Source organism: Oryzias melastigma, linkage group LG1, assembly GCF_002922805.2.
Source record: "Oryzias melastigma strain HK-1 linkage group LG1, ASM292280v2, whole genome shotgun sequence".
NCBI classification, from domain to species: Eukaryota; Metazoa; Chordata; class Actinopteri; order Beloniformes; family Adrianichthyidae; genus Oryzias; species Oryzias melastigma.
Window position 1 is genome coordinate 13,912,665 of NC_050512.1, and position 19,541 is coordinate 13,932,205.

The 19,541-nt window shown below is 36.9% G+C and overlaps 3 protein-coding genes across 9 annotated transcripts in view; 2 read left to right on the top strand and 1 right to left on the bottom strand.

Annotated features, from left to right (window-relative positions):
* frg1 (FSHD region gene 1) overlaps positions 1–2,549 on the top strand; it is a gene marked incomplete in the record, with an annotated part of 10,460 nt that extends 7,911 nt beyond the window's left edge. The window contains 2 exon segments of the mRNA XM_024259447.2: positions 1–72; positions 2,387–2,549. Of these exon segments, the coding sequence (XP_024115215.1) occupies positions 1–72; positions 2,387–2,423 (109 nt within the window).
* A 2,010-nt stretch (positions 2,550–4,559) lies between these two features.
* asah1b (N-acylsphingosine amidohydrolase (acid ceramidase) 1b) lies at positions 4,560–10,000 on the top strand. The gene is made up of 14 exons (XM_024259446.2): positions 4,560–4,712; positions 4,823–4,869; positions 5,878–5,968; positions 6,038–6,124; positions 6,199–6,277; positions 6,379–6,453; positions 6,529–6,574; positions 6,658–6,802; positions 6,901–6,955; positions 7,047–7,128; positions 8,792–8,923; positions 9,144–9,267; positions 9,359–9,415; positions 9,493–10,000. Exons 1-14 carry the CDS (start codon positions 4,644–4,646, stop codon positions 9,580–9,582), a joined length of 1,179 nt encoding a protein of 392 aa, XP_024115214.1. The 5' UTR covers positions 4,560–4,643; the 3' UTR covers positions 9,583–10,000.
* Positions 10,001–10,095: 95 nt separating this feature from the next.
* Positions 10,096–19,541, bottom strand: part of pcm1 (pericentriolar material 1) — a 25,851-nt gene continuing 16,405 nt past the window's right edge. For 5 of the 7 annotated variants that reach the window (XM_024259432.2, XM_024259433.1, XM_036212064.1 and 2 more), the window contains exons 22-40: positions 18,888–19,068; positions 18,496–18,803; positions 18,196–18,357; positions 17,973–18,029; positions 17,636–17,808; positions 16,542–16,673; positions 14,542–14,668; positions 14,146–14,274; positions 13,914–14,011; positions 13,696–13,830; positions 13,424–13,621; positions 13,274–13,333; positions 13,082–13,202; positions 12,720–12,865; positions 12,565–12,628; positions 12,297–12,493; positions 12,110–12,202; positions 10,723–10,846; positions 10,096–10,634 (exon numbers count right to left, since the gene is read on the bottom strand). In XM_024259432.2, the coding sequence (XP_024115200.1) occupies positions 10,609–10,634; positions 10,723–10,846; positions 12,110–12,202; positions 12,297–12,493; positions 12,565–12,628; positions 12,720–12,865; positions 13,082–13,202; positions 13,274–13,333; positions 13,424–13,621; positions 13,696–13,830; positions 13,914–14,011; positions 14,146–14,274; positions 14,542–14,668; positions 16,542–16,673; positions 17,636–17,808; positions 17,973–18,029; positions 18,196–18,357; positions 18,496–18,803; positions 18,888–19,068 (2,531 nt within the window). In that variant the 3' untranslated portion in view covers positions 10,096–10,608. The remainder of the gene's footprint in view (positions 10,635–10,722; positions 10,847–12,109; positions 12,203–12,296; positions 12,494–12,564; positions 12,629–12,719; positions 12,866–13,081; positions 13,203–13,273; positions 13,334–13,423; positions 13,622–13,695; positions 13,831–13,913; positions 14,012–14,145; positions 14,275–14,541; positions 14,669–16,541; positions 16,674–17,635; positions 17,809–17,972; positions 18,030–18,195; positions 18,358–18,495; positions 18,804–18,887; positions 19,069–19,541) is intronic. The other 2 variants (XM_036212065.1, XM_036212068.1) reach the window with 2 other exon arrangements.

The window sequence follows — 19,541 nt, forward strand, 5'->3', positions numbered from 1 at the left end:
GAATGAAGAAGATGCCACCACGTTAAAGAGAGCCCGGGTGGATGGAAAGTTTCACGAAGCTTTGCTTGACAGGTACGAGGACGAGAATGCTTTTAGTATTTCTGACTTTGAGGACCAATTCTTCCTTCACTGTATCAAAGTTTTGAATGAAAAATTACCACTTTCAGATGCTTGGTAGCAGGAAAAGTGCTATACAAATAAAGTTGAATTTGAAATTTGTTAATACTCCTTCAGCAACCAAAATCTCTTTAACCCTTGAAGCAGAGAAAAGCGGCTTTGTGCTGAAGTGTAACCCTAGAACACCAAACACAGTAAAAAAGGTGATGTTTAAGATGGAATAGGAGAAATAGTTGCTCACTGTTTTTTAAACACCTGATTTATTAAAACATTATAAATGTGTAGATTTTAAGTGGTTCTGTTGTTTTGCATTTTCTGCTCCAAAAAAAAATAAAAAGCATCTTAAGAGTCAGTATTTACCTAAAGTATGGCTTTAAAAACCCACTGATTAAGTTTTTTGTGTTTTTTTAACATGTACTTCTTGCATTTTTTATCATAATAGAGGACCTATATTAAAGCATTTAGGATTCAACCTGCATTTCTGAGTATTTCTTAATTCAAATTATGTTAGATCAGAATACTGGATGCTACAAAAGATCAGATTAATGATGCAGTTGCTAAAATGGCATAAAAAAGGAAATGCATAAAATATGTCTTAAAAACGTCAAAGGCTTTATTTATTTGGGCTAAAACCTTCATAATCAGGATTAAAAGATCAAATGAAATGATTTTACGGTGGAAAAAGAAATGTGGTTGGAGTGGGACTTTAAAAGACATAAGTTCATAGCAAAAAGGTCAGATTTTTTTCCCTCTAGTCAATGTGGAATGTTTTCTGTATGGTTGCAAAATAATTAGGAAAAATCATAATTTTCTTGAGTTCATAAACTGGACTTTTATTACGTCTGGCCAGCTAGCTAATGTGTGTACCTGTGTGGTGCAATGGTCAATTTTTAGTGGAGAAAGAGTCATTTTAAGTTGCCGCTACGCCTTTCAGCCACAATTACCTCTAAAGGCCTCAGCACTAACAGAACCGACGCCAGTAGAACACAAGTGTTCCAGAGTAACATCAGCCGTGAAGTGAATTCAGCCTCTCTTCAATGACCACATTCTTCCGGCTTCAAAGTCTTGAAATTTTCACCTTTTGATTTAAACTTGCCTTTCCTTTAGAAACAGGGCTAAAAGCTGTTAAAAAAGGAGCACAGATTAAAAAAAAAAAAAAAAATTATGTTGGATGGTTAATTAAGCTGCCAGTAAAGAAAACGTAGAACAGTATTGTGGTATTAAAAATATTCATCCAGAATTGGTAAGATGCTCAACAATAATTCCTTTAGTCAAAATGAAGGGATGTTCCTCTGTTCTGTCTGCTCTGCCTGATAATCCTGTTATTAGCCTGTTCTGTGTGAGGACTGAGCTCAGTAAGAGCGCCTCAAGCTCTGAGCTCCAACGTAGAACAAAAAACGGTCCACATTTCTAATAAACAGAAATTTTTAAACTAATTCAAATTTGGAAATTCAAATGTTGCTAGAACTTTAGAGTCAGAATTTGAATTGTAGCTTTAACTTAAAGTTATTTGTGTTAAATAACTATAACATTCATAAACGTTACAGTTTAAATGTGTAAATAAGCTCTAAAAATTACTAAATTACTTGTTTTCTGCTTCGTTCACTAAACAATAGAAATGACATAAATTAAAATATTGGCGACAACCATTCAAATTAAAGGACATAGAGAAATCTTTTTAAGGAAATGACACTATTTGTCAGAAGAAAAGTAACAACGGCTTTTGCTTTTGTTTGTGTTGATTTCTCTACTAGTCCAAACCTAAAGTTTGCTTTTCTTTGTATACAAGATCTTAAACCTAATTTAATAATTAAGAAAAAGGGCCTTGAATTTGTTGTTGTTAAATTTGTAGGTGCCCTTTATAAAATGCATCATTATTACAAACTGATACAAAAATAATCTAAGTTTTTCCTCCTCTGTAAATAAATAGCTGTAAGTGACTTTGAATCAAACCAATTTTTTTTAGATTTAAATTAACATAGTGTTTAGTCATATGAGAGTTTAGCTTACAAAATACCATTTCCTCGTGTAATTCTAACTGACTTTAGTTCATATTCTCTGTTTTTACACCTTTTTATATTGCTCTCCTGCTGTGAGACTGTTGTATGTTTTTTTTAAGATTCCAAGAACTTTATTTTCTAATTATTTGTTTTCCTGTCCTGATCATTTCAACCTCAAACCTGAGAGAACATGTGTTCTCTTTTCCCTGCAGGCCAGCGTGTCACTCACATGTTCACTGAGTTTAACATGTGGTTTGTTTTTCCTACAGGAGAAGCAAAATGAAAGCTGACAGGTACTGCAAATGAAGACTCATGGACTCCTGCGTGTCTTTTTACCACAGGGATTCTGCGGAGGTCGTTGTCGCCAACGCCACACTGCATACAGCTGTTTTGTCTTTGTATTTTTAATAAATGTTCCTGAATTTTAAGGAAGTTTGGAAGTGGTTGCTTGTTTTTTCTCTTCCTCGGCTCCAGTTTCATGTTACTTCATGGGCTTTTTTGTGTAAATAATTAACCATGATGTGACTTCGCTCTGTAGAAACTTTCAAAGCACTGGTGTGTATTTGAAAGTCCTCTTTAACAGTCTTAAACTCGTCTTCATTAACCAATTCATCAATAATTAATGACAGTAAAGCTAAAGCTGTGTGTGGGTGGTATTCAAGGCTGCAGATGAACATGAAGCAGATTTATGTTATGATGTAATTCTCACTTCAAGCTGTGTTTTAATGAGGATTAGCTTTAGACAAAACAGGAAGGTTATTCCTCAGTGAACATTTCCTAAAGGAAGTGATTTTTTTATAGCTTTTTCATAGAGAGTACATGTTAATAAACAGCATTTTTATATATTTTAGATTAGTGAAAAATAAAAGATTAGTTTACAACCAACATAAAGAAGAGTTGAATTTACAATAAACAAAGTTTGTATTCAGAATACGGTTCTGTTACCAATTCCACAAACAGTTGTAAGAAATGTTACTGTGTTGGCAGGACAAAATTTACATACAATACAGGTATTTTGAAATTAAAAGTCTTGGAATTAAATTTTATAGGTTATTAAAATTGTAAAATAAAATGGAATCATTGATAAAAATTCTGGTTAAATACTATGTTCTTTCTCTGTATTTGTATTGAATACTTTCTTTAAAATTAACCACAATCTAACTGCTTTATTTTATTTGTTTAAGCAAAACTTTATTTTGTCATGTCTTTTCTATTAATTTTTTAAAATTAAGTCAGTGTTGACAAGAATGTCTGTAAAGCTTCACGAAAACAGAAGTTTGGCATTGCCAACTTATGTTCAGTCATCTGTGTAACTGAGGAAAAGTAGTGTTTTCAAGCATCTGCCATGTGAAACCCCAGCGGGATTGTCAAGGAAGAGAAAATTAGCACTAGCAAGTTTTACTTTTTGTTAGCATTGCTTATCTTTTTGAGAAATGTCCTTCAATGAGAATTTTGGTTTATCCAGAGATGGGACACAACCTTTAAAAAGTTCAAATCACAGGAAAATTGGAAAGGTCAAAATGTAGACAAGTGAGACGTTAGACACGTATTGTGAATTTTCAAATACAGTTTTTGTAATGACAAAGACTGAATTTTCTGATGTAATTTCAGAAGCCATATTGGCAATGCAGTATACACATATATATTCAATTTGCAAGGACAAAAAAATCAAATTCTTATAAATGTATCTGAATGTGGCCTATTGATTGTATACAAGAATATCTACATATACATATAGCATATACTCATACAAAGTCATGGTCCCGGTTTGATTTAGTGATTTGTTCTCTGCACTTCACTGTCTTTAACGTAAAACTGAACTTCATTTTTTCATAATATGCTGTAGACTTTCAAATTAAGATCCTCAATGTAGCTCACTATAGTCAAAAAGCGTTCTTGCTCAGTTTTTTAATAACTATTTTTTAATTGAAAAAAAAAAATAAGTAGAAAATAAAAAAGAAAGAAAAGAAAACTGTGCTTTTGTTTTATCTATGACCCTGAGGTAACTTGAAATTTGGTTGAGGTATGGTTATCTCATGTTTGTGAACTGTGGTTCATTTCGTGTGGTGACCACAAGTGTACATACTGTTATTTAGTTGATATGAACCCAAATGTAAAGTTGCTTAGTGAGGCCAAACTATGTTTAACACCTTTATTTAGACCCAGTTTAAACAGAAAAGGGTAGGAGGAAGTGAATGCTATCAACCACGAGTTTACTTTCATCCAAGCATGGAACCAACCATTAGTCGGAGAAATCGCGGGGCGATTGTCTTCGATATGTAAAAAAAAAGAATTACACAGCATTTTCTAACATATGAGAAATGTAAACAAAATGAAAATAGAAAAAAATATATCCATAAATATCTGGTTATGATACATTAATAATGTACATGTGTTTTAATATATTACTTCTAAAACAAATCAGTCCCCCCCCCTATTTGAGAAATGGGTTGTTCCACTGTCATGAGGTAAACAGAAGCAACTTCCGCGTTTGACAGTAAACAGTTTCTGGAGTTAATTTCAAACATGGATCACCGCGTTTTTCTCGTTTTAACCTTTCTATTCTCCAACACCGTGTCACAGTTTGTGCCGCCGGTAAGTGGAACGTCCCGTCAGTCTTCGAGAGATGTTGTCAAATATTCACTGGTTTACATTTTACAATGATTTTTTTTATGTATGAAACATCCAATCTGTTTTACCCACAGTATACAGAAGACTGCCGGGCGGGCATGTATCCACCCAGCGGTCCCACGTAAGTGTAATAAACACTGAAAGTCGGTTAACTGGGTCACACTTTTATAAGGTTTTGTAATCAGCGACGCACTGACTTTGCTGCTCTCTGACACGACACGTGACTCCAGCTCAATCACGAACGGCTGGTTTTTAAAGGAAATGGACGTAATTGGGTTTATGTCATGTGATGTTTCAGCTTGTATTGACTGTAAAAAAAAAGGTGCAGTGAAGGAACCCACATGTTCTAACTTGTATAGAGCATTTTGTAACACTTTCAAAACAAACTGTCAAAAATGTACCAACAACTAAGTTGATTTCTGTCTTATAAGAAAATTAATATTATTAAGAAAGTTTTTCAATAGAACACTAAGCATATTGGCCTAGGGACTATATATTTTTTCTTAATAATATAAGTATTTTGGCAAAACCAACTTTCTTATTCCATTGGCAGTTTGTTTATTTAAAGAAAATCTGACAGTGGGAGAATAATTTCGAATTAATTTCTAAGAAACCTGGTTTTATAAGGTGTATAAATAAAGTTGCAGCTGCGGTGAAAGTTTTCTACGGATTTTCATGAACATATATGAGCTTTTCTTTAATTCTGAACACACTTAGGGATGTAATATTGGTTTTCTGCATTTGGCCCATCCCCTTGGGGGAGTGGTGAGCTGCAGACACAGCAGCACACAAGAACCATTTTTAGTCTTTAGTATGCCTTTACCTGGGTTTGAACTCACAACCTTCCAGTCTCAGGGCAGACACTCTACCATAGGGCCACTGAACCAGAGATTTCTCATCTCTCTGATGCTGTTTATTGTATCTCTTTTTTTTGTATGTTCTTCCCAAGCAGACCCTCAACTAATTAAGCAACTTATCTGAAAAAAAATGTCTTTTTTTATGTTTTTTTTTCTTCTGTGACTCAATTAAATTAAATTGTTGGTAAAATGTGGAGCTGGGTGTAAAGAGGATCCTGTCATTGACAGCAGCACACAGGTGTCTTTGTTTACGGCGGGTCGTTTCTCTGTAGGTTCAGAGGAGCTGTGCGCTGGTACACGGTGGACCTGGACTTACCACCCAGCAAGAGATGGGCCCCTGTGATCACTGAAAGAAAAAATGATGTAAGAGCGTTTCGAAACCTTTAGAAAATAGGCCGCTCTGAGTCGTACATAAATGATCTCCTTTTTCAGCTGGTCAACATGATTCAAGCAATAAGGGATCTGGCTAATGCTTTTGTGCCCAGCGGACGGCTGATAGAGCTGGTTGACATTGCGCTGGTGAGTGTAAATTTTGTGCGTTAAGTAATTATGTGTTTTTCTTTAAATAAATATTTTTGTTTTGTCCTCTGCAGCCTTTAATGGTAGACACATTACCAAGCCCGTTTAATGAGGAAATCAAAGGAATTGCTGATGTTTCAGGGGTTCCTCTTGGTAAAATAACTTAATAAGTTACAATAAAAATTATCCAAGAAGTTTGTAAAAGTTCCTCTGACTCCAAACTGTAATTTTGTGTGTAATTGTTTACATTTCAGGTGAAGTTGTGTTGTTCAATATTTTCTACGAGGTGTTCACAGTGTGCACATCAGTTGTTGCAGAGGACAGCAAAGGTGAAGTTGCATGTGGGTTTTCTTTAAAAAGGTGGAATAAAATATTCTAAATTTTCACTTTTCCCACATTCACAGGCAACCTCTTTCATGCCAGAAACTTAGATTTTGGATTATTTCTGGGGTAAGAGCATGAAAGTGTCTCTCTTTTTTCATGTGGTAGCCAAGCGTTGGCTCGGCTCTCTGTAAGAACGTGTCTGTGTGCAGCTGGGATGTAAAGAACAAGTCGTGGACCATCAGTGAGAAGCTGAAGCCTCTGGTGGTTAACCTCGACTTCAAGAAAAACAACAAGACGGTCTTCAAGTCCACAAACTTTGCTGGATATGTGGGCATGCTCACCGGCATCAAGCCTGTGAGTCCTTTTAGACCTTTGAGTTGAAGATTCAATCAGCATCAAACATTATTTTTGGAGTTATGTCCTCTTGATTTCCTTTCATTTCTGTCTTTTAGCATATGTTCACTCTGACCATGAATGAGCGCTTCAGCCTTGATGGAGGCTACATTGGTGAGCTATCCATACTTTTTCAGCTTTCTTGAACAGTGTGATTGAAGTGTTTTCAGAATAGAAGGATCCAAACTTGTGTGGTCACTTGCAGGAATCCTGGAATGGATCTTGGGACAAAGAGACGGGATGTGGATGAGCTTTCTCACTCGAACTGTTCTAGAAAAAGCAACCAGGTATTCCAGAATTTGAAAAGCTGTTTAAAACTAGGTAACCTTCCAGTATTTTTTTTTTTTAAGGATAAAAATGCCACAGTCTCTCTGCATATTAGGCAAACACAATTGTTTAATTTTTCACTGAAAAAATATTCCAATTTCTGCTTCTCCTGGAAGCGATGGCCCTCACCGTCAACTTTTCTTTTTTATTTACAGTTTCAGAAATGAGCTAGAAAGTGTCACAGAAAGGCTGCACGACAGCGTTGAAGCCACAATTGCTTAAAACATACTTTATTCAACTACTATCAAGAAATCATACAATACACACTTTTTGGAAAGTACTGGGGGCCACATTGATTTTATGAAAGAGGTCTGCAGGCCGGTGGAAATTTGAGCACAGGCCAGACTTTGGACATGCCTGCATTAGGACGCATGGTCTATGTCCAAATTCCTTCATTGCTCACTATATAGTGCACTTTACAGTACGTTTGCCATGCTGTAGTGCTGTCTGAATTTACAATTCCGAAATCGAGTGCCCTGAAAATTCCCTAGAAGCCTTTGTGAAAAACTAGTGTTCATCAGTGCTCACTACATTAGCAAATATAGACCACAATGTATTGCATTTGAACATTTTTTGCAAAAAAAAATATTTAAATGTACATTTTTAATACACCATACACGTTTTTAATGACCAGAACAAAGTAGATTAGATTTTTACTTTGTGAAATAGGTGACGTCATATCCGCCGCTTAGGGAAAAAAAAGTATGGAAAAAAATCCAGGCCACTATAGGCTTTATAGTTTTTTTAGTTGGGGATTAGGGTGGGAATTCAAACATAACCATGATCAGTACAAAATGTCCATGAGATGTCTATTTAAAACTGAAACAGTATATAGAAATATTGTTTAGACTGTGGCAGTGTTATTGCTAAAGTAGCTGAACTAGCAGCAGATACTAAACTATCTGCAGAAAGACTAAACTTATTGACTACTTTCTAATTTGACCTTAAAACAATGAGAATTTCATAACTAGCTAACTTAAGCCTAAATGCTAAATTCAAATAAAACACAACAAGGAAGACTAAAATTAGCCTAAAAGTACGTAAACACATGGATTTTTACTGAATTAACTGTAAGTAGTGATATGAATCACGCGTTCATGAACATGAAAACTGCTCGTCTATTTGAATTCAGCTGTCATTGCTGCTCTGTCTGAGCTCAGTCGAGTGACACAAATAGACTACACTGCTGCATGTTTAAATGTAATTCACACACAGTGTGAAATAGGGATGGTGTCGCTATATTAGCAACAGTGGAAGGAGATGAATTCCAAAAGAGAGATGGTTGACCAGGCTGCTCCATTCACTCCAATCATAACTCTACAGCAAAATAAATTATGTACATTTGAGAAAATTACTAGTAATTTGAATATTTTTTTTAGAGAAAGCTTAAATCTCTAACTTCTGTTGGACAATATGAAAGCAGAATAATTTATAGCTGAAAAAATGTTAGTTATTGCAGATGAACTCACTCAATATAATACGACCAATTTCTGAAATTTTGCTGAAAAACGAAGTTGCTGAAAGTATTGATGTAAAAATAATAATTAAAAAAACCTCTTTATTCATTAAATGTTTTGTCTTCATATTTATGTATAAGAATATTTGATTTTTTTCTGCTTTCAGCTATGAGGAAGCTAAGAGTCTTCTGGTTCAGACCAAGATGCTCGCTCCGGCGTACTTCATCCTCGGGGGGAACCAAACGGGGCAGGGATGCATCATCACCCGCTCCAGGACACTAAGTATTGATGTGTTGGAGTAAGTAGTGAAATCTCAACTCAAGCTTTTTCATCTTCAGTACAGGAAGCTTCACATTTAGGGATGAAAATGCCTTTTTGAAATGTTATGTCTCAATCTTTAGCAGATAGGAAGTGAATCACATGTTCTGCTGGTGAAGTCATGGTTCATATCACCTGACTGAGCGTTACTGTTTCGTGTCACCAGGATTCATGGATATATTCGTTCTGTTCTGTTTCAGGCTCGATCCAAAGCTGGGCCGCTGGTACGTCCTGGAGACAAACTACGACCACTGGAAGGAGCCGTTTTTCCTGGATGACCGCAGGACTCCCGCCATGAAATGCATGAACCAGATCTCGCAGACGGTGAGTCCAGACCTCTACCGGCTTCATTTCTTTGACCTTAAACCGGTTCTGTTTTAACCTTTGGAACCAACTCCCGATTCCTCTTCTACAGAACATCACTCTGAGCACACTGTATGACATGCTCTCAACCAAACCAGTGCTAAACAAGGCAAGCCTCTCCTTCAGAATCCGGACGTTTTACTACATAGAAATAGTTTTGTAATATTTTCTCCTCTGTCCTCTCAGCTGACCACTTACACAACGCTGATGCAAGTGTCAGAAGGGAAGCTGGAGTCATACATCCGGGACTGTCCGAACCCCTGCATGCCCTGGTGACCTCCATAACCCTCAATCCTGATCACGTTGGATCTGACTGATTGTGGCACAAAAAAAGCTTTAACTGCACAACTAGTGATGTGAAACTGTCAAGTTCTTTTTTTAATAGTTTTTATTTTTAAGGATCCTTTGCACCAAAGAAACAAATGTGTACGAGAGAGTTTTGTTGTCTTTGCCGTTCTAGTTTCTGTGGAGGCCACTGGCTGAGTGACCCTCAAAGATATTTCATTTCATGTGAGGTTGATCCTAATCAGGATCAAAGAGAATTCTATGAATGCAGAGATAAGTGATAACAACTAACCAAAATCCAGCTCTAGATCCTGTTTTGCTTTTTCTGTTCACATGTTCATTTACTTAATGATGAAAAACGTTGATCCTTAGTTTTTGATTTAATAAAAGTTTCCAGATTTAAATCTTTAATAGTGCTTGTTTATGGATATCAAATCATCCTTTCTATACTTTTAGTTTTTATATTTTGACATGCTCAGAAAAAAATACAAAACTCCAAAGAAATCATTTCTAAAAGTTCAAATATTTTATTGATTAAAATAAAATGTTGACTACAGTGAAGAAGATGAAGAGGAGCTAACCTTTAGCGGGACCTTCAGGACATACATCTACCTGGATGGGTAAAGCTAAATGGAAAGAAACCAGGAACACCAGCTGAACCTTGGCTGTAGTGTCATCCATGTAAAGAACAGAAGTGGTGCGTAACAATAAGGCAAGACGAGTTGAACAAAAACAATCGTGTCAAACTGATCCCAGAGGCAAGAAGTCTAAGGCAGATCTGAACAGGCATTCCAAGAAACGCAACGGTTGATTAGCAGCGAGAAATTTCCAGATCATATTTGCTTAACATTCAGAAATTAGAAGAACATAAACACTAAATTTGTTTAAAGTTGTGCATGTGCGATTGTAACAGCTAATTCATGACTACAAGTGTGTAACTTTGCTTCTTTAAACTAACAAATAAGAAAAGGAAACACAGCATAGTGTTACTAAATACAGCAGTCAGATGTTTTTCATTCACTCATTCTGGACATCCATGCTTTCTGGAAAAAAAAGAAAATCTGTCATTTTCTCTACACAAGACATCAATGGAAATAGAAAATAGTGGTGAGGTAGAAGTATGAGGCTAACCTGGTTGTTTTAGTGCCTGTGCATTTCCCACCAGCTCAGTCAGCAGTTCAGTGTTGTCATTGAGGATCTCCATAGAGAGGTTGTTGTTCTGCTGCTCCTCCACGATTCTCTTCTGAAGCTCCTCCTGACACAACACACATGGTTACACACATCATCTCACATCAACGCTTTAGTGTTACAAAAACCAACATTACGACCAAGTATTAGGACCACCATCACAGACAAAAAGAATGAAGTCATTCAGTTATGAAAAATAGAAAAGTCAAAATTTTACAAGAATAAAGTCGTGAAATTTAGAGGAGAAAAAGTCAAAATTTTACGACAGTAAAATCATATAATTATAAGAAAAAAGTCAACATTTTTTGAGAATAAAGTCATTCAACTGTGAGAAAAGGGTAAAATTTCACAAAAATAAAGTTGCAGAATTTGGAGGAAAAAAAAATCCAAATTTTATGAGAAAAAGGTAAAAATTTTATAGGAATAAAGTCGGACAATTGTGAGGAAAAAAAAGTCAAACATGGGGAAAAAAGTAAAAATTTTATGAGGATAAAGTTGTACAATTATAACAAGTCAACATTTTACGAGAATTAAGTCTTACAATTATGAGAAAAAAGTCTCAATTTTAGGAGAATTAAGTAGTTTCAGGTTGAAAAAAGTTCATATAACTTTTGAGAATGAAATAACACAGTTAGAAGAAAAATGTCAAAATTTTACAATAAAGTCAAAACTATGAGAAAAAGTCAAAATTTTACAAGATGAAAGTTGTGCAATTATAAGAAAAAAGTTACAAGAATACCTATATCATTGTGAGAATAAGTCAGTTTTACACCAGGAAATCTATAAAACTACGAACAAAGAGTCAAAATTATATGTGAATAAAGTCAATCTTAAAATAGTCGTACAGTTATAAGAAAAATAAAGGCTTTACAAGAAGAGTAAGTCAAAACTATAAAAAAAACATTACAATTTTACTGTAATAAAGTCGCTTAGTTATAAGAAAAAATTGTTTTACGAGAATAAAGTTAATTTAACAAGGACAGTCATGCTTTTTCCAAAATAAAATGTAACCTTTAGCTTTTAAAATCTTTCACAGGCCATTGAACATCAGCTGTTTATTTGTGTTGCAAGTAATTCAGAGAAATGGGATGTACAAATTTATTTTCATTACAAGAAAACTTTCTTTTGAAAAATGTCATTTTTTCTTATAAAATGAAAACTGTTTTTATAGTGAATTTGTGATTGTATTTCTTGTAAAATGTTGACTTTATTTCTAATAATTATACATTTTTATTGATATAAAATTTTAATTTTTTCCTAATAATTGCACAACCTTTTTTTGTTGTTATGGTGGCCCTAATACTCCATCATACAACAGTTTCCTGCACACCTCGGTCATGACGGTCAGCTGCAGCGGCAGATCATCCACCTTCACAAAGTCGTCCTCATCAGACTTATGGCTCGTGTTGCCAGATCCTGCTTCCTGTATCAGTGAAATGAGAACAACAACAAACGTGGGACCTTAGTCATCCGTCACGGATATGATGATCACACAAAACAAGCGGCGATGTGCTTACATCTACACTGATAAGGACGGGGGAGTCTGTGTCAGGGCTACTGGTGGTTGTTGACTCCCGGGGGACATTCTGAGGTGGGGAGGGAGCAGAGACTCTTTCTGATGCAACAGCTTTGCCCTCCTCATCAGGAATCTGGCTTTGCTCGCTAATATTTCCCTCTAACGTGGAGCTGGCAGTTCCAGTCAATCTATTGGCGTCTAAAAGAAAAGGAATCATTTATTATAAAAGAAAAAGGTTTAAATTATGCATTTATTAGAATAAAACTCACCTTCATCATTCTCCAAACTCTCCTGCTTTGGATTTTCTAGCTGGATTTCACTGCTGCCAGCCCCCTGGAGCACAACATCGTTATTTGGTTCAGACAACACAGAAACAAATGAATTATTTACCATCCTGACAGGACTGTCTGCAGCACCAACCGACCTGCTCCACCTGCCCATCAGCGGCAGCCTGCAAGGAGGTTTGGACGTCTACAGGTCCGGCTTCAAACTCTTCCATCTCCTCCTCTTCGTTCTCATCTTCTCCGCTGCCACAGTTTGTCAGAGCCTGAATCTCTGCTTTGGAAAGACCTGGCAGGCGACAAAAGGTGATACAACTTTTCAGAATAATCCAAAATCCCAGTAAAATAAATAAATAAAAATCACATTGGGGGGAGTGGATGTCACTGGTGAGACATTTTCAGAAAATAAATCTTGGCCTAAATATTTCATTCGATGGATCAGCTGGGTCATATTTATTTATTTATTTATTTAGACGCCTTTTTCCTCAAACTTTTTCTGACTTACTGAATGACAAAAGCACTTCCAGTCCTTGCTCTTCATCCTCATTCTCTGAAGCGTCGCTGCTCCTGTTGTTCTTCGTCTGCATGTAAAGCTCTGTTCTGTCCATTAACGTCTCATCTTGATCCTTAAAAAAATACGATTCAAATTTTGTATATAAACACATCATAAATTGCATTATTTTTTCAAAAAACCTACTTTGTCTTCATCGGTTTTCACTGAACCAAGTGATTTCTCAGTGCTGCTGACTGCATTGTCCTACAGGGACAAAGAAAATAAAGCAAAAGTCAATGTTTGGTTCCTTAAAACACATTAGCAGCAGAATTCAGAAACACTGAAATGACAAACCTCAGCAGCATGCTTTGGTTTACTGGGCCCTTCAGCCTTTCTCTTGTGTTTTGTGGCCTTTTTGGAGTTGTTGCTGTTATCCAGATCCTGCATGAGCTTGAAAAAGGCCAGTTCATTAAAGAGGATCTCTGAGATCTCCACCAGCAGGTCCTCCCCACAGTCCTTTAGTGTGCACCCCACGAATTTGCTAAGAGAGTCCTGGATGCAAACCATCAAGGGATTAAAAAAAAAAAGTGTTCAAAGTCATTTCAGGAGGCTGACATTAGCCTTACCTGTAGTATTCCACCCAGCTGTCTGTGGAAAAAGTGGACAAACTCCTTGCTTTCATCGTTTTGCTGAGTGAGTTTAAGGACCATCCGCCGCACAGAGGTCAGGAGCTGAAGGGAACACACCTCGTCCATGTTCTCCTGATCAAACGACAAGATGTCGTTTTCACACTTTATGTCTCCTGTTCCAAACTATTTTCATTTTTCTTTGGCTTTCCTTCTACCTTTAGAAAGGGAATGACTTCAGTCATGATGGCTTTGATCTGTCGATCCAGCTGCTGGGTGTCGATCTGCGGGCAGTGAACGCTGCCGGCTGCAGCTCCTGCACACACAAAACATCTTACTGCACAAATGCGACCAAAGACGCCAAACACACAAATGAGAGACCTCAGCGGAGTTGCTGCGGGCCTTTGCATATGTTGAACACAGGGGGGTTGGCGTCATGTGACTGGATACCTTCCGTGGACTCGGCAGCGTTTGCAGGAGGATGCTCGGCATCGCAGGGGTTAAATTCGGCTTTGAGCTTCATGCGCTCATACTCTCTAATCCTTGCCAGAGCTTTGTCTAAATGAATGACGGTGTTTCCTGTTTGAGCCACATCGAAAGGAGACACACAAGGAATGTGAAAAAAAAAAATCAAGAAGGTCAAAGGGTTTAAATGCATTCAGAACCAAAGCATGTCAGATTACATGAGCAAGGGTTTACTGTGGTCGAGTAACCACAAACACAAAACTTCAAAATCTCCTGCTTATCAAAGTGATAAAAAAGCTCAAATGCACAGATGTGGAGTAACAGACAGCCCTGTCAGCAGTGAAGTCAGACATCAAATGATGTAAATGTGCAGAAAAATACCCAAGTCATCATTAGCAAAAGCCTCTAGGTTGGAGGAGGTGGACATGTTGCTGTCGTCCACAGATTCAGCGTCCTCCTTCCTCTTCTTTGTGTCCCGTGCGTGTCTCAAGTTCTTCTCCACCACTTCCTGTGGAACAAAAGTGTTGTTTTCAGACAAACAAATGTCTCTGATGGAGTACATTTGGAAGAAAGCTCAGTTGAGGTTATTAGTTCAAATCTACAGTTGGATCAAACTAAAGACTATAAAAATAGGACCTAATGGTTTGCTGCTCAATTGGGGGGGGGGGACTTTGGAGGGGAAACCATCAAGTGGTTACAGAGCACTTTTGTTGGTTTAGTGTAGACATTTTTACATACCAGTTTCTACAAGGCTGAAATTGGCTTTTTTTTAGCTTCTTGTTTCCCTTAATTTTTGAGCATATCTTCATCCTCTGTAAAATATCTGCAGCTTAAACTTTAGTTGTCCAATAGATTTTGTGTTAGAACCATTAAATTGTGATATAGATTTTTATTTAACCTTTAAATGTCAAAGAGGAAGCTTAAAAAAATACAATTAATTAAAATTTATTACAAAAACAAAAGCTGTTATTTTTAAATATGTTAAAAAACATCAATTCAGAAGCATTTTTGTAACATTCATCAACTGGTTGATTAATATAATGGATTTTTATTAACAGGGTTCCTACAAATTTCTTCAAGTTAAATTTCAGACTTTTTAAGCAATGTATATAAAAAATTTTATTAATTTCTTCCGATTTTATGATCAAAACTGCAGCTTCTTGTCATTGCCTGTGCCGTGATGCTTTAGTTTGCTTTTTCTTTTTTTAACTGATGGTCAGTATTCATCGTTTTGGTGCATCTCTGCTGTTTATTTCCATTATTTGATCAAAAGAAAAAGAAAAAAAAAAGCTTTTTCGACAAGACATGTGAAACTAAGAAGTTTTAAACAGCAACATTTCAAGGATGAGATATAAAAAAATATGACTTTGTTAAGGCTTTTTAAGGAATTATTTCCAAATTCATAAATTCAATACTTTTAATTTTTGTGGAGCAAAGACTCCTGGTTTTTGTCTGTTAAATGTAAACCTCTTTTATCTTTGAAGTCCAAGTCTACTTCTGTTTCTTTTCTGCTAAAAAGAAACTTTACAAACATATTTTTCTCGTTAACCTTCAAATTAAGAGCTTCAAGAAAGAAGCGGATGCATTTTTAACATGTGGACGAGCAACTTGACATGCGTCAGGAATGAGTTTGGATGTGGTGGAGAGAATCTGGTAGTTTTTCAAAATAAAACTTCCTTCAGAATCAGATGATAAATATAAAATTGTTCTTTTTTGTAACGCTGCAGCTCAGTAACTAGTGTCCCACAGACCGAAGGAGGAGTCAAATGTGAAGAACATATTTCTCACACACAGGTGTATCACCACTAGAAGGACTTTAACTTTTAAACCGCTGATATTATCAAAGGACTAAAAAAAAAAAAAGAAAAGGAGTTACATAACGGACATAGAAGCAGTAGCTTTGAGCGCTAAAACTCTAAAGGATTTTTAAAAAGTGTCATTTTATCAATCATTCTCCAACAAAGGCAACATTTAGACACACAAAAGCCAGGACTTCTAATTAGCACAACTCTGGGGAAGTTGGAGCAGAACAAAGAGGACATGTTTAATCAAGTAAAATAGACTTTAGGGGAGACGAGGGCAGCCTTTTTATTTATCTTTTCAAACAGAAAGGCTTCTGAAAGCTTTGCTGTCAGGTTAAATCTAAAGAAAGACAAGGAAATGAGGGAGGGGAGATTCAAATCAGGAAATAAAAGACACATGAAAGAATGAAAAGACGAGATGATGAGAAATTAAAGGAGACAAGTCTGATTAAAAAAGTGGTAGAAGAGGATCGGTCTTTGTGAAAATAATGATTAAACAGTGACGGAGAGAAACACTTTTAAAGGATTGTGGGAAGAGGAAAAACAAGATGGGAGGGAGAAAGTGAGAAGCGATCTTACTTCGTCACTGGTGGACAGACTCTGACTGGGCGTGAGCTCGGACTGGGAGCACGCGGGCCACGCTGGAGGACCAAGGCGGGGAGGGTGGTCTTCAGCGGCGCTCCGCACTTCCAGATGCTTGGTCACTATGTCCTGAGAGAAACCCAGAATCAAATCATTTTACTTTACGGCTACTTTCAGGGATTTTTGTTTTCACAGCTCTGTCGCTATAAATGTCCGTCTTGGTGTCATTAATCCAACCAAGCACAAACCGCAATTATTCATTTCTCCTTCGTGATCAGGTAATTATATCCTCCACATAATTTTATTTTTTTGTTATTAAATTAATTATTTAAGATTTAAGTTGATTTATTCTGGAATAATATTCCTGCCTGTTTTTATTATTCAGAATTATGCAAAGTTTAAAAAATTGGCATTCTGGCAGCTTTTTTAGGATTTTTGAGGTCTTTTTAGATCTTTTTTGGCTATTTTGGATCTTAGCTAATATGTCAGCTACATCCAAGTTGTTTTGGCTAATTTAAGCTTTTTAAAAAAGTTTTACACGCTAGCTGTTCTGGCTAATTCAGGCTTTTTTCAGTTTTTAGGCTAATTTGAAGTTTTGCTATTTTTTTTTTCAGCAACATGATAGCTGTTTTGGCTAACCTAATTTTAAGTTCATAATTATGTTCAAAAGTCACGGTTTTAAAGTTTTAAAATTTTCGTTTTAGTATGTTCAATAATTGTTAATCCTATTTGGCAACCTATGGTCTGTTTTGGATTTTGGCTGCTTATGCAAATGAGTTTGTCACCCCTGGATTAGTCTATAAGTGGAGGCATCAGAATGGAGCGGAGCAGGGAGCTTGTGGCCCACCCAGCGAATTTTCTAAAACACAAAGTAGCTCTTCTTTTGGCATGATCCTGATTCAGGATTTGAATGAAAGAAATTTAAAGTATTTAATATGTCCTTCATTATCATGAAAATGCCACAAGAGTATATTTTCATCAAAGTGGGTCCCAAAAAACCTTGTTATCTTAGTCCTAATCAAATGTCTTTGAGCTGATTCAAACAGCAGTCGGGCTGAGTTAGTACATACAGAGCAAACAGACGCGTTTACCTGCAGAGAGTAGAGCGCCCTCTGACGTAGGTAGTCTGTGTTGAGGAGCTGCAGCTCATGGAAGAGCTCGATCAGAAAGTGGGGGCGAGACTCATTCTGGGAGATCAGTGTCGCCACCTCGGAGTAGATAGTCTCCCGGAGAGCTTCAAACAGGGAGAAGTCACTGCTTGCATCTGAAATGTTCACATTTTACAACTTGAGAACCAAATAAAACATTCAATAGAGAATAAAGCCAAATGTTTCCTCTCGGGTTTGGGCTGAGCTGAATAGTGATCATGCATGATGCGTTAGATGAAAGAAAGGTCACATGATGCTGGAATCTGCACGGTGACTTTACCTGGTGCTTCTGTGCATGCAATTCTGTTAGAGAGGAAGGGGGTTCTCCAAGTGTAAGCTGTGAGTAAGATAAATTAAAAAAGCAAATTAACTCAAAATGTAATGTGGAAAGAAATATAAAAAGAATGAGACAGAAAGAAAATAATGAAAATATGAAAACATGGATGAAGTGAAATGATGATTTGTGTGTGCACGTTTCCCCCTGCAGGGATTTGGAGTTATACCAGAGGAGATGTCATTTCGTTTGTTGCCGAGCTTCGTCTTGCTGTCCAGCTTTTCTTGTGTCAGTTTGTCCAGAAGACTCTGATTCGGATCCCTGTGGTGAGACAACACTGCCCTCTGCTGGGCAAAGTCAGTAGTGCTGCTTGCACTGTCACTGTCATGACCTGTGGGGGAAACGTGGAGGAATTAATGCTTTTACACTTGAATCTCACTAATCCTTCATGTGCTTGATAAGCATATCTGGAAAAAGAGAAGAACAAATCCACAAAAATGATTTCCTGATTCCACTTTTACACCCTCACCATTTTTGTTGTGAACTTTGCTCCTCCTACGTCTGTTCTTGGGAGTCCTACTTCGAGAAGCCAGATTGGCTTGTGCAGAAGCTTTGCGGCCAGCTTTGAAAGTCTTTGTAATTGTATTGGGATCACTGACGTCTGGCACACTGCTGAAGCTCTCTTTGTCGAACTCTTGCGGTCTGGAGTGGGATTTGGCAAAAGCAGGGGAGGAAGGAGGAGACTCCTGCAGCTCCGCTTTAGCAACAGCAGCCGGCTTAGAAGACTTGAGCTGCCTGATGTTGTTGGTGTAGGAGGTGTTGACTCGATCCGCTGGTCTATAAGGTTCAGATCAAAACAGTTGGAGAGCGTTAATGCCAACGATCATCAGACAGCATACAGGTGCTCCTGGGAAGACTGACCTGCTTTTTTTGGCCGTGTTGAGCGGGGAGCGCTGCAGCGGAGGAGGGAAACTCATGTACTCGGTCTTAAAGGAGGTGTTGGGGTCCGGGCGCTGCTTCTGATGTTCAGGAGTGGTTGGACCAAAAGAATCTTGGAGGAAGTCACCCATGGCAGAAGGGAATGGGGGGAATAAGGTAAAGCCTTCACAGACAAAGAAAAAAAATGATTAGGACTTTCTGCAGAACTAAGTCACATAGACAGACTTTTATCCTACAAATGTGCTCATTTTTTTAACCCTTTGGAACCACGCAGTGTAATAAAACTGTCTAAAATAAACTTAAACTTATTTGAATATTCTATGATTGACATTTTATTGAATTAAAGAGAGAATATTACATTTATTTGTAGTTTTTGGACAAAAGCGGCTATTAGAAATCAACAACAAGGAAACATTCATTAATTTATTTTGGGATGGGGACAGACATGAATTTTCTAGAACGACGAGAACCAGTTGTTGTCTAAAAATTGCAGAAACTCTGCGGTTCACAGCGAAAATAATTACTTTTTTTTCCAGACGAAATTTTCTGTTTTTGCACGATTTTATGTCTAGTGTGGGAATACAACATGATAAAATGACTAAATAAAGGTAGGGTCATATAAGTGAGGTTGTGCTA

What these genes read in the sequence shown, in the direction of transcription:
- asah1b (XM_024259446.2), top strand. Translation starts at nt 4,644, where the DNA reads ATGGATCACCGCGTTTTTCTCGTTTTAACCTTTCTATTCTCCAACACC. An exon ending in TATCCACCCAGCGGTCCCAC is followed by an intron (nt 4,870 to 5,877) that starts GTAAGTGTAATA and finishes GTTTCTCTGTAG; the next exon opens with GTTCAGAGGAGCTGTGCGCT. An exon ending in TGTTGCAGAGGACAGCAAAG is followed by an intron (nt 6,454 to 6,528) that starts GTGAAGTTGCAT and finishes CCACATTCACAG; the next exon opens with GCAACCTCTTTCATGCCAGA.